The 12,749-nt window shown below is 40.9% G+C and overlaps 1 protein-coding gene across 2 annotated transcripts in view; it reads left to right on the plus strand.

The window, feature by feature from the left end:
- ITGB8 (integrin subunit beta 8) overlaps positions 1-8,303 on the plus strand; it is a 114,879-nt gene extending 106,576 nt beyond the window's left edge. For both annotated transcript variants that reach the window (XM_020993267.2, XM_020993268.2), the window contains 2 exons: positions 5,000-5,160; positions 5,272-8,303. In XM_020993267.2, the coding sequence (XP_020848926.1) occupies positions 5,000-5,160; positions 5,272-5,394 (284 nt within the window). In that variant the 3' untranslated portion in view covers positions 5,395-8,303. The remainder of the gene's footprint in view (positions 1-4,999; positions 5,161-5,271) is intronic.
- The last annotated feature ends 4,446 nt before the right edge of the window (positions 8,304-12,749 follow it).

Below are 12,749 nucleotides of genomic sequence, written 5' to 3' on the forward strand. Positions count from 1 at the left end.
ACACACGCACACGTGCACATATGTGCGCGTGCACACGCACGCACATATACAGACACACATGCACATACACGTGCACACACATACAGACATAGAGTAGATGTAGTACTGGCCTAGGAGTTGGTAGGACCTGAGTTTAATTGCTGTTTCTAAAACTTAATACCCTGCTGACCACGGATAAGTCACTCCCCGGACACATTTCCTCCTTTGTAAAATGAGGGTGAAAAATGAACATAAAAATAACTGATATATAATATATATGGGTTTCTAAGACTCTTTATTTACATCCTTTTTGACCCTCACAAAAAACTCTGTGAGTTAAACATTATCATTAATTCCATTTTATAGATAGGGAAACTAAGGTAGAGAGAGGTTAAGTGATTTGCCCAGGGTTAACTAGTAAGTATCTGAGGCAGGCTTTGGATGTAGGCCTTCAGAGCTACAAGATCAGAACTTTACCCACTACATCAGACTGTCTGTGTTACAGGGCTGCATTAGGTTCACATGAGGTCATTTATAAAGGGTTTTGCCTGCCTCGGAGCACTAAGTAAACATCATCCGTGGTGTTAGGGCACCACTGTCTTTCTGCTCTGCCCATCCTTGAAGGGCCTCCATATAAGCATATCCCCTTCCCCCAAGGCTTTCTTTGCTCCTGAGCTTCTCCCAATGTGCAGTTGGCTCCAGGACGAGCTCCATCTGCCTCCAGCTGGACCTGCCATTCTTCAGAATGCAGGGATCAGGGCTCATGGTCATTACCACGTCATCTATTATGCTGAATAAGCAAACATAGGCCTGGCTCGTGTAGCCATAGAAAGGTTCTTCTTGACAAGGCTCCGGCACAAGCCGTTGCTTGACCCTGCACCCCTCCCCAAGAGAGAAGCCAAAGCCATGTGTATAGTCTTCCTAACAACTTCAGAAAGGACCCCTGTTCAACCCACAGCAATGCCTCCTACCCCTACCTCAGCCCTGCTCCCTCGTAGTTACCAGGGGGCCCACAAAGACAGAGCGCTCACTCCAAGACTGGACTACAATCTCCCCCCCGAGTCAGCTCTAATTCAAGTGGACTTCCTTGTCCTGTGGTCACATTCTAGGCAGGACTCCAGTCCAGGAGCAGGGAGCAAACATATCACCTTGAAGGTTGATAAAGGGGCTGGTTGCCAAGCAGGACAACTTCTATTAGCCAATTAATCCACATCCATTTAACAGCTATTACAGGCTAGGCACTGTGAGTTCAAGAGGAAAAAAATTGAAGTCGTTGCCTTCAAGGAGGTTACAGTGGATTGGTAAACACAACATGTAATTGGTCAGTCAGTAAGCATTTATTAAGTGACTACTGTGTGCCACACATGATGCCCAAGGAGCATATTTACATACATACAGCAGAGAAACACAATTCAATTTCAATTTGATTCAATGAGAATTTTTAAGCACCTCCTGTATGGAGAAAGCTGTGCTCTGGGAGTCAGAAAGACCTGATTGAAATTGCATCTCTGACATTCTTTAACTGTAGTACTATGGGCAGTCACTCATTCTCTCTAATCCCCAGTTTTCTTGTTTGTGTAAGAACTACCACACCTAATTCACAGAGCTGTTGGGAGTATCAAATGAGCTCATCTGCATGAAGTGCTTCGCAAACCTGAAATCTCACTTATTAGATGTCTGGTATTATGGCAAGGTAATATATCCCAAGGACATATGGCCAGAGAAAGCTCAGAGACTTAAGCTAATTGTCACTTAGGATGTGATCAAGCCCCACTGGCTGAAATATGCAAGCTCACGTGCTCATGGCAACCTTAAAACACAAATCATCTGAATGTTATGATGCTATGTGTCCTCTCCAGAGGTTAGCCTTTTTCCTCATATAGGCACACGCATCCTTATTAGCCATCAGCCTTTAAACTCTTTAAAGGGATCTGCATAACTTCATCTCTAGGCAAAGGCACTGGGCTGCAGCCAATCAGGGTCCAGTGATGAGGCAAGCCTTTCCTTACTCCTGATTTGTTTCTTTTTTGATATTTTTATTTATTTGTTAAGTATTTTTCAATTAGATGTAAAAAAATTGACTTTTTTTAAAAATTTTGATCTCCAAATTCTCTCCCTCTTACTTGCCCTTCCCCTCTCCTTAAGAAGGCAAGCAATTTAATATTGATTATACATGTGAAGTCACGCAAAACCTATTTCCATATTTTCCATGTTGCAAAAGAAAACACAAATCCCCCCCAAAAAAAACATAAGGAAAGTAAAGCTCAAAAACAAAGTTTGTTTCAATGTGTATTCAGAATTCATCAGTTATTTCTCTGAGGGTAGAGAGCATTTTTCATCATAGGTCCTCCTTTGGAATTGTCTTGGATCATTGTATTGATCAGAGCAGCTGAGCCTTTAATGGTTGATCATCCTAATTAATCCCAACTAATTGGGATTACTATTGCTGTTGCTGCGTTCTGATTTCCTTCAAAGAATTCAGGGAAACTCTGCATAATTCAGGATCCTAAACTATCCATGTTCAGTTTGACCACACCTTGTGTTGAGGCTGGTACCATCCCATGAGTCTCTCTTGGGCTAGTCACAGAATCACAGAACCATTGGAAGAGATCTCAGGAGCCAATGAGTCTCATTCCTACACGAAAAGATTCCCCCTCTGTCATATACACAGCAGAGTGGTCTAGTCTTTGCTTGAAGATCATTTGATAAGTCAGCATCAACCCAGGATCCCCAGAAACTCAAGAATTCACCTGGAGAATGGGTAGGAGGACAAGCAGTTAACTTAGACTGCACTGGGCAATTCCATGCCACCTCTGGGTTCCCAGGGTATTATGAAATCATCTTCTCAGATGATCTGGGTGCTGTCTCTGGCTCTGAAGCCCCACTACACCTGCCAAAGAAGATATGCTAAAGATTTGGTCCCAAATAGGAGGCCCAGCATGCCTAGCTTCTTGACACAGCACTCTCCTTTCCATTTAGTATTCATTTGCTCTTGAAAGAATATATTGTGAACGTTTAAAAAAACAACAAGAATTCACTTCTTGCCAAAGAGAAAGTGAAAGACAAATAACAAGGATAGCTGGGTTTGGCAGGCAGGGCCTGCCCAGAGCCTCCCAGTTACTGGAGAAGCCAATGCTAATGAAGAGCGACACAGAGATTTCAAGGGAGATGTTTAGAGAAATCTCTTCCAATAGTGCTGATTTGGCTTCTTCAGATGTGAACTTTATTTCATATGACTGGAACAGAACAAACGCGGAGAATATATAGCAAGAGAAAGAGCTCAGTATTGTTGGTCCCCAGAGTCATCAAAATTTGACTGAAGTAATTTTGCACTCACCAGAACATCAAGGACCATCACGAATGCTGTCATTTGGGCATAATTAAATTCAATTTTAGTTGAAAGCCTCAGGCATTTGCAGCTGATTCTTTAAAAGAGAAATGATCTCCATGATTGTGGACAGCCTTGCATAACAGATGATTTTTATTAAAACGGCCATGGATCTATGACCTCATCCATGTGGGAGCTCCTTCCAATGAGGCAAATAACAATGCATTTATGCCTTCCCATCTGTGGGCCCTTGTCCCTCTCTTCCTTCCTGTAAATCCTGCCCAGGGGAGCCCTGTCAACATGGCGGCGACCGTTACGTGGATAGCAGTGGTATTGCATGGTCTGTCCTTCAGCGATCAATTGCTCTCACTATGTTATTGGCCCATCTTTTCTTCTGAGTTTAGGATGACAGTCTAGATCTTAAGGACAGCTAGGCCAAGGTCTCAGATGTAGAGATGAAAGGGGTGTTAGAAGACATCTATTCTCATCCTCTTGTTTTTTAAATAAGGAAATTAAGGCTCAGAAAGCTTAAGGGAAACTTGTTTGTGATCATACAGCTATTAAGTACCAGAGGCAGCATTTGAACCCAAGACTTCTTGACTCAAAGTCCAACATTTAATCTACTATTGCTGTTGCTATTGTCATTGTTCAGTTGTTTCAGTAATGTCTGATTCTTCATGACCCCATTTGAGATTTTCTTGACAAAGAGACTGGAGTAGTTTGCCATTTCCTTCTCCAGTTCATTTTATAGATGAGGAAACTGAGGCAAACAGGGTAAAGTGATTTGCCCAGGTTCACACAGCTAGTAAGTGTCTGATGCCAGATTTGAACTCAGATCTTCTTGATTGCAGGCGCACTGCTCTATCCCTTGCACCACATAGCTACCCTGATCTCTTATGCTATGCTGCCTCTAAGGCAATGTATATATTGAATAAACAGCAGGCCTTGAAGTCACGGAGATGGATGTTCAAGTCCTTCCTCTGACACATACTAGCTGTGTTTCCTAGGCAACTCTTCAAGATTGTAAGTTAAATATGAGCTTCCTGCACCACTGATGTCAAACACCAGTGGAAACAGGGTCCCCAAAGCCACATACAAGGATCTCCGAGGACCACATTCTAACTGGGCTTGAAAATGTCATGTTGTCTACATTTTATTGTATTTTTATTTATTTTGTTAGCTATTTCCAAATTACATTTAATCTAGTTCAGGCTCTACTCAGTCATGTTTCAGGCCCCACGGGTCCCATGTTTGAGACCTCTGCCCTACAGCAATGAAATCACAGTTCCAGATGAAAGATATTACTTAATTATAGAGTATCTATAACTCGAGGAAATCAGAGACATAGTCTCTACAAGTAGATCATTTCCCTTCTGTATCATGAGTACGTATTACTCCTGCTTGGTCATCTGTGGGTTTTGAGACAGCTGTCTCCCTCTTGTTCTATTATGGCCTGAGTATTCCCCAATACTTAGGCTTATACAGTGCCTGAAACATAGTAGGTGCTTCACAAATGATGGCTTGTCTGAATTGAGCCTGCATGTGTGTATGGATGAGGTGGGGGTGAGGGGAGGTAAACTTGCATTATAAACATTGAAGTCTGAAAGCAAAAAAAAAATTGACCTTGTAGCACTTCTTGACCTCCTGGTAGTCCTCAAGTTTCATGCCTTCCTGTCTGTTTACCCCTTACAGAATGTTTCTCTAACCCAAGCCATTTCCGAATATTTTTCATCATCTCCATCATTACATTCCTTATTGGATTATTGAAGGTTCTCATCATCAGACAGGTCATCCTCCAAAGGACCAGAAATAAAGTGAAATCTGCCAGCTACAGAGTGTCCACATCAAAGAAGGTAATTGCTTTTGGAAAAGGCCTTGGAGTGGCGGGATAGGGGGATGTACGTTGAGTTTCTGTACCGAATATCCTGGTCTTGCACTGACATCCCTATGGCTTCTTCTTCAAGGATAAGATGTTTCTGCCAGCCGTCTGCACGCACACTGTCACGTACCGCCGTGACAAACCTGAAGAGATAAACATTGACATCAGTAAATTACACCCTCATGAAACTTTTAAGTGCAACTTCTAAAGGAATGGGGCCTTCCTTAGAAACCTTCTCCATGACCATCTCCTAAAAAAGAAGTCTTCACATTGAAAAGTGGCAGGAGGTGCCCAAATATTCTTTGGTCACACCATTGGTGGTTGAAAGTTCTGCTAGAGACTGACGTGCTTCCATATTGTGACATAGCCTTTGGATGTGATAGCTGCTGATTTTGTGAAAGAGAAATGTGGCTTACTACTGTTTGAGACTAGTGTTGTCCTAGCACTTTAATGTAATATATAACTTATTTAGTTACAGCATAGAATGTAGATCTGAACAGCACTGATCTCACTTTACAGGTAGCTAACCTCCATCCCTTTTCCCTGCTGGAAAGGACAATTCTGTGAGATGACTCTGGCATCACTGTATACTACAAGGGTACAGTCCTTTCTTGGGTTATATTCATTCATCACCAAATTTCCAAATGAAAAGTGGTTTTTATTTTAATTCAATTAACCAGGTGTTTACACTTTTTTTTATACATATTTGAACTTCAAGTGGAATGTAAACTCCTTAAGGGCTAGCACTACTTTGTATTTTTTCTCTGTCTCCCCAATGCCTTGTCCATAGCCTGGCACTTGGTGTGAATGCTTAATGAGTTAAACTGAATTGAATTGAACAGAGAAAACATCCAGATTGAATTGTTTACTCTACCTTGGTATTTTGGTGATAGGTGATGATAGATAATTGGTGGTAGGTCAGTGCAACCTTCATCTCATAGTAAGTGATTTTGCTTTCTAAACTCTAGGATTGTTGTTGTTGCTGTTGTCTGTTTTTGTTGTTTATTGTTTGTGTATATATGTGGGTTTTTGTTTTGTTTTGTTTTGTTTTTTACAAACTCTAATTCCAGAGGTGTTTCCTGCTTGGTTTTTTGATCTTTTCATCTTAATGCATGCCATAAATTACTGGATCAAGGACGTGCTTAGCTACTGCCACTGGGAAAATCAAGGGTGTTGAGTGCCAGTATCATGGAGTCTCTTCTCATTGGGAATAATTAAGTGGTCGATAAAAAGACCCTGTATCAAAGCATCAGGTTTCTAGAGAATTCCATCCTTTCATTTCTTATTGCTTTGGGGTTTGGGATTTTCTCACCTGATCAGCTAGATGCATGGTACCCTTTCCTTTGTCCTGCTGGTGAAATTGAACCTCAGCACATTATATGAAAATTGTGCTATCAGACAAAGCACCAAATGACTGCATCTTTTTTTTTAACTTAGGAAAGCAATACACCGATTTTTGCCATACAAACTGGATTTCAATATATTTTTTCCCCATCAGTGTGCTAAACTAGCCTGAGGACTAATATGTTCCCTATTATTGAAATAGGACCTGAGCTGCCTTTACTTATCAGAGATTCTAAAAAAGATAAAAGAGTATTAGAGATCCTGTAGTCTGACTTTCTCTTCCTCTCGTTCCATATTTTACTGATAAGAAATTGGAAGTGCCAAAGAGATTATATGATTTACCCAAAATCCCAAATCTTCTCATTCTTAAGCTAGGGCTTTTTTTTTCTTTCATTTTTGATACAATAGGCTACCTCCTAAATCTTACAAATTAATATCAAAATATAAAGGGTTTTTTTGTTTCTTTCTTGGAAATATACACATATTTATATATATTTACATATAGATATAAGTATATCTATATCTCATAATGCACAAAATAAAGGAGAGAAAGGAAGCAAATGCTCCCAAAAAACTTGTTGGGTATGAGAAGCTCTGAAATATACATAATCACAGACTTTGACAGTTAGAAGGGACCTCATCACCTTTCAACTCAAACTTATTAACAAAAGGAATTGCCACTATCCCAAACTACCTACCTGATTGCTTAATTTTTTGGTAACTTCCTCAGTGGAGATGTCATCTTCATTTTCATATACTTATAAACATGTTCAAAAGAGGCAGTGTGGCAGAGTAAACAGAGAGTCAGGACAACCTGGGTTCAAGTCCTGTCCTTGACACATCCTAGCTGTATGGCATTGGCTAAGGCACTTCCCTTCTCAAGGGCCCCAGGTTGTAACTCTGCCTCTGTCTCTAATTGGCAGAGAAGGTGAGACTCTTCATTGCTAGAGGTCATTTGCCTTTTGGGAATTCCTTCTACCAGTTAAATCACAGGTCCAGAGCAACTATAACAAAAATAATCACTTTAAATTTTGTTTCCTTATCATGTCCTGACAAAAAGTTGGCACCTATTCTCCCAACCCATTTAAAATGAGCTCAGATCTCCAGATGAACAAAAGTCCAACCGAGGGCTCACTGCCATGCCCACATAGCACCAGCCTGCTGTGAACAAGTGAAAAATGCTAAAGATTTGATCAGGCCTTAATGAGCTTCCAAATAATGGGGCATTTGGTGTTTTTTGTGTCCATACAACTGAAATTTCATTGGTAGCAAATACATGTATATGGGAATTATTTTTAATCAAACAGAATTATAGATGTTAATTCCCCAAGATGTGTCCCTGTAACCCCCAACATGGGCATGATTCCAGGCTGGACTTTTGTTTATTCCTTTTGGTCAAACTATTGGATTCTTCCTAAGGTTGGCTTCTTGAAAGACTGAAATTCCTTAAATGATCAAATCTCTCAAATATTATAAAAATATTCTCAATTATGACACTGATTGAATGTGAAAACTTGTGCGATTTGGTAGTCAGTTGTAGTGTCTTCTAGATTAATCCCTTGGACCCAGGCAATTGTGGTGCCTGGGTTAATTTAGCGTTCCCAAAGAAGTGACCTGAGATCCAAAGGCCTCTCAGCACCAAAGCTCAGCTGCATCAAAAACTTTATATTCACCTGACAAATAAAGGAAGGAAGGAAGGAAGGAAGGAAGGAAAGGAAAGGAAAGGAAAGGAAAGGAAAGGAAAGGAAAGGAAAGGAAAGGAAAGGAAAGGAAAGGAAAGGAAGGAAAGGAAGGAAAGGAAAGGAAAGGAAGGAAAGGAAAAGGAAAGGAAAGGAAAGGAAAGGAAAGGAAAGGAAAGGAAAGGAAAGGAAAGGAAAGGAAAGGAAAGGAAAGGAAAGGAAAGGAAAGGAAAGGAAGGAAAGGAAAGGAAAGGAAAGGAAAGGAAGGAAAGGAAAGGAAAGGAAAGGAAAGGAGGAAAGGAAAGGAAAGGAAGGAAGGAAAGGAAAGGAAGGAAAGGAAAGGAAAGGAAGGAAAGGAAAGGAAAGGAAAGGAAAGGAAAGGAAAGGAAAGGAAAGGAGGAAAGGAAAGGAAAGGAAGAAAGGAAAGGAAGGAAAGGAAGGAAAGGAAAGGAAAGGAAGGAAAAGGAAGGAAAGGAAAGGAAGGAAAGAGGAAAGGAAAGGAGGAAAGGAAAAAGAAAGGAAAGGAAAGGAAAGGAAGGAAAGGAAAGGAAAAGGAAGGAGGAAAGGAAAGGAAAGGAAAGGAAAGGAAAGGAAAGGAGGAAGGAAAGGAGGAGGAGGAAAGGAAAGGAAGGAAAGGAAAGGAAAGGAAGGAAGGAAGGAAGGGGAGGGAGAGAGAGGGAGGAAAGGAGGAGGGAGAGAGAGAGGGAGGAAGGAAAGGAGAGGAGGGAGAGAGGGAGGTAGAGGGAGGGAGGGAGGGAGGGAAGGAAGGAAGGACAGAAGGAAGGAAAGGAGGAAGGAATAAAGGAAGAAAGGAACAAAGGAAAGGAGGGTGGAAGCCATTTTTCTTAAGAGTGAAGTACGGTGTGTTACTTAACTGCATCTCTGTTTCATAATGACCTACCATGCTTGTTCTTTCTTAGATATATAATTATTTATTAGGGTTTTTTTTGTTTTTTCTTAAATTATTTAGACTTTTTTGATTTGAAAGGAAATGTTAATGTCTTTTAATTAATTTAAAAGGTGAGGGGGAAACAGGGTATTATTAGATTGGCTAACATATGTAAATAGAGCCTAGTTCCTACTCATGTTACCACAGAAACTTTTTGTGACTGATTAAAGGAGGGAGAAAAACAAAGAAAAAAAACCCCTTTGCTTTGAACTGAAAATTAAGGATTCGTTTTATGAAGACCTTGCAGATTGTTTTGGTATGGCACAGTGTTTGTGCTCCCCCAGATAAATAAGTACATAGAAATCTCTCTCCTCTCTCTTACACACACACACACACACACACACACACACACACACACACACACACACACTACAAGGTACATAAAGTGATGTGATGCAGCAGAAATAAACTCAACTTTAGGATCAGAGAATCTGGGTTCAAATCTTGCCTATGTCATTTACTGCCTGTGTGATCTTAGTCAAGTCCCTTAACTCCTCTGAGTTTATTTTCACCATCTATAAAATGAAGGGCTTTTACTCAGTGGCCCTCAAAGTCTCTTCTAAAGTCTATGTTTTCTCTTCTATATGCTAGGGATGCAGTCAGGGTTCAGTTCATTAGCTGAAAGGTATTTATTGAGGAATATGAATTCTCTCATGGTTTCAGACATTCCTAATAGAACTGAATTTTTGTCCAAAGTGTCCAACTGGAGATTTCACTCTCTTATGAACCCATAAAAAGGGAAAACAAAGGAGCCAGGGTTTGAAAGAAAAAGGAAACCCAGGGGGGAAAGCTCTGGCTTAAAGTTAATTACTACAGGGCCCATGAAGCACTGCATCCAGAAAGGTTTGTCTCAAGGTTCTTACCACATGTCTGTATATCTTCAGTCGCAGCTGATTGAACCTAGAGGAAAGTTCATTTAGAGAGAAATTCTCAAGCATAGCCAGAAGTACTCTCCTAGGGAAGGCTTCTATCATTAGTTAGCATTCATTCCAAAGAAATATACATTTTTAGCTTTCCTTTAATCTCTTCCTCCCTTCCTCTTTCTCCTCCTCCTCCTCCTCCTCCTCCTCCTCCTCCTCCTCCTCCTCCTCCTCCTCCTTCTTCTTCTTCTTCTTTTCTTCTTCTTCTTCTTCTTCTTCTTCTTCTTCTTCTTCTTCTTCTTATCTCTCTCTCTCTCTCTCTCTCTCTCTCTCTCTCTCTCTCTCTCTCTCCTCCTCCTTCCTCCTTTTTCTCTTCCTCCTTTCTTGTAAAGAGAGATCAAAGCACATAGGATCACAAATATACATTTAAAAGGGTTCTCACAGGTCACCTAGTCTAATCCAATCCTCCACCCTAATTTGATAGATGAGGAAACTGAGTCTAGAATGACTTGCCTAAGGTCATACAGGTAATAGTAGGTAGCAAAGCCAGTATCTTCTCCCCACTGCACTACTCTACTTGGGAATTGTTGTTTATTGTACTTCATATTTGATCAAAGACTATTCCTCAATTGTACATTCTTGCCTAAGTTGACTCCAGGGTTTCTTTTCATGCAGTGCCATCTTGGGGGTCACTTCGTCCTTGAATACGTAATTATTTTCCTACCTACATATATGTAAGGGGTGTGGCTCAACTGAGCTCTTACATTAAAGCATTTTACAAACCTGCAAATGTCCCTAACATTTAGCAGAACTTTAAAGTTGGCAAAAATACAGATATTATGTCATGTGACCCTTACACCAAATGTGAGAGGAGTGCTATTTTTATATGAATGCCAATGACTGATTTCTCTTCGAGATGCTTGTGAAGTGATCATGCAGCCTGCCTTATGACTGCTTCAGAGGAACAGAATAATGCAGACAGCTCTCATGCACTTCCCAATGGAGCAGGAGATGACTCAATGCATCTATTCCATTGCCCAGCATCCCATGTAAATGTTCTGGATGGGAGGAATGGAGAGGTGAGAGTGCTTGACTCAAAGCCAAGAAAAGCTGGGTCTTAATTCTGGTCCAGATTCAGCTGGACATCTGCTTATTAGCACATCACATTGAGCATTTAATAAATGCTTATTGGCTGACCAAGTGACCCTGAGCAAGGCACTTAGCCTCTCAAACCATCTGTAAAATGGAGATAATACTAGCACTTTCCTCATAGATTTGTTGTGAGGATCAAATGAGAAAGATTTGAATGTGTTCCACCTAGAAAACACAGCTATTCAAGAGATTAGGGCAGTTAACAGGCCTCCAGGCCAGATGGGTTTTACCCAATGTTCCCCAAATTCTGCCCTTGACACTGAACTGCAATAGGATGCCACAAGTCTTTACATCTTGGCTGCTGTGAAAGAAGCCATTGTAGGTGGCTGCAGGAGAAGCTGCAATGAATTAGAGAGAGAACGGGACCAATAATAACCTGTTTTCTCCCCCAGAACATGGCCTCCTCTGGATCTACTGGCCTCCCAGCATTTCCTAGTTCAAGGTCAAGGTCAGGCCTCTTGAATTTTGTGGAGGCTGGGTAAAATCCTCCTTGTCTTCAAGGGTCACTGTCTCCTGAGAGCAGGGTCCAAAGCCAGGTGACAGTCAGCTGTTTGCAAAACTTAACAGTGCTGTAGAAAGGTAAGCTATTCCCCGATCTTATTTACAGGATGCACACACAGCAAGTTGTCTTTCAGAGAAAAAAAAGAGCTTGCCTAAGTTTGGTTGAAGATTTACTCTTCTGATGCCTTCATTTATGAGTACACTTTAGGACAGATTTTCTTGGACAGCCCATTATATCAGAAAGCCAATGTGTAACTGGAAATTGTGTCTTATCTACCTTCTTCACGTCATGTCAATTTCTGTTATCATTCATTTTGTTGACAAGTAGTCAGTATGGTACGATGCAATCTGTGCTCAGGGTGAGTACATTGGCCCTGCCTTCCCCTCAGTCTCTGTTTCTACCCTCCTCCTTTTTTCTCGCTCCCACATCAGTCCACATACAACTCTGGGTCATTATTCCCCATCCAACTTCACATATAGGTTATTTGAAATGCCTGAGTCATGGGCTGAATGCACTGGAGCCCTGGGTAACAAGAAGCTGAGGGTGACTTTACCCTCTGACCTCCTTGGAATTCGTTTCTGGGTAAGATGGCTCTCCCCCTAGCAGAGTATAAGCTTCTTGAGGGCAGGAACTGTTTCTTTTCTTGTCTTTATTATCTCCAGTGTCTAATTCAGTACCTTATAGTATCAGGTACTTTATACATACTCATCAAATTGAATTGAATTTGTAAGTTAGGCTTTGTTTTTTCAAATCAATTTTTCCTTTGATTTTAAAAATCCCTAGACTTCTCCCTGTATCTTTCCTCCTCTTTTTCCCCCTCCCTGAGAGCCATTCCTTATAATAACAAAAATAAATAAATAAAACTAATGATTGAGAGGAAAAGAAAAAAGAGAGAAATCTCAGCAAAATGGACACATTTTTAAAAAGTGACATTGTATGCAATGTTCTACCCCCATGTACCCACACCTCCAAAAAGGAGCTCCTGCTCAGTGCCTGTTCAGCCCCTTACATTACGTAGAGCTCTGTTAAAAAGTTGTCTGACTTTTGATCTCCTGCTCCTTTTCAGTCAAGAAAGGT

The sequence above is a fragment of the Phascolarctos cinereus genome, unplaced genomic scaffold (assembly GCF_003287225.1).
Source record: "Phascolarctos cinereus isolate Bilbo 61053 unplaced genomic scaffold, phaCin_HiC Scaffold_1;HRSCAF=81, whole genome shotgun sequence".
Lineage (NCBI taxonomy): Eukaryota > Metazoa > Chordata > Mammalia > Diprotodontia > Phascolarctidae > Phascolarctos > Phascolarctos cinereus.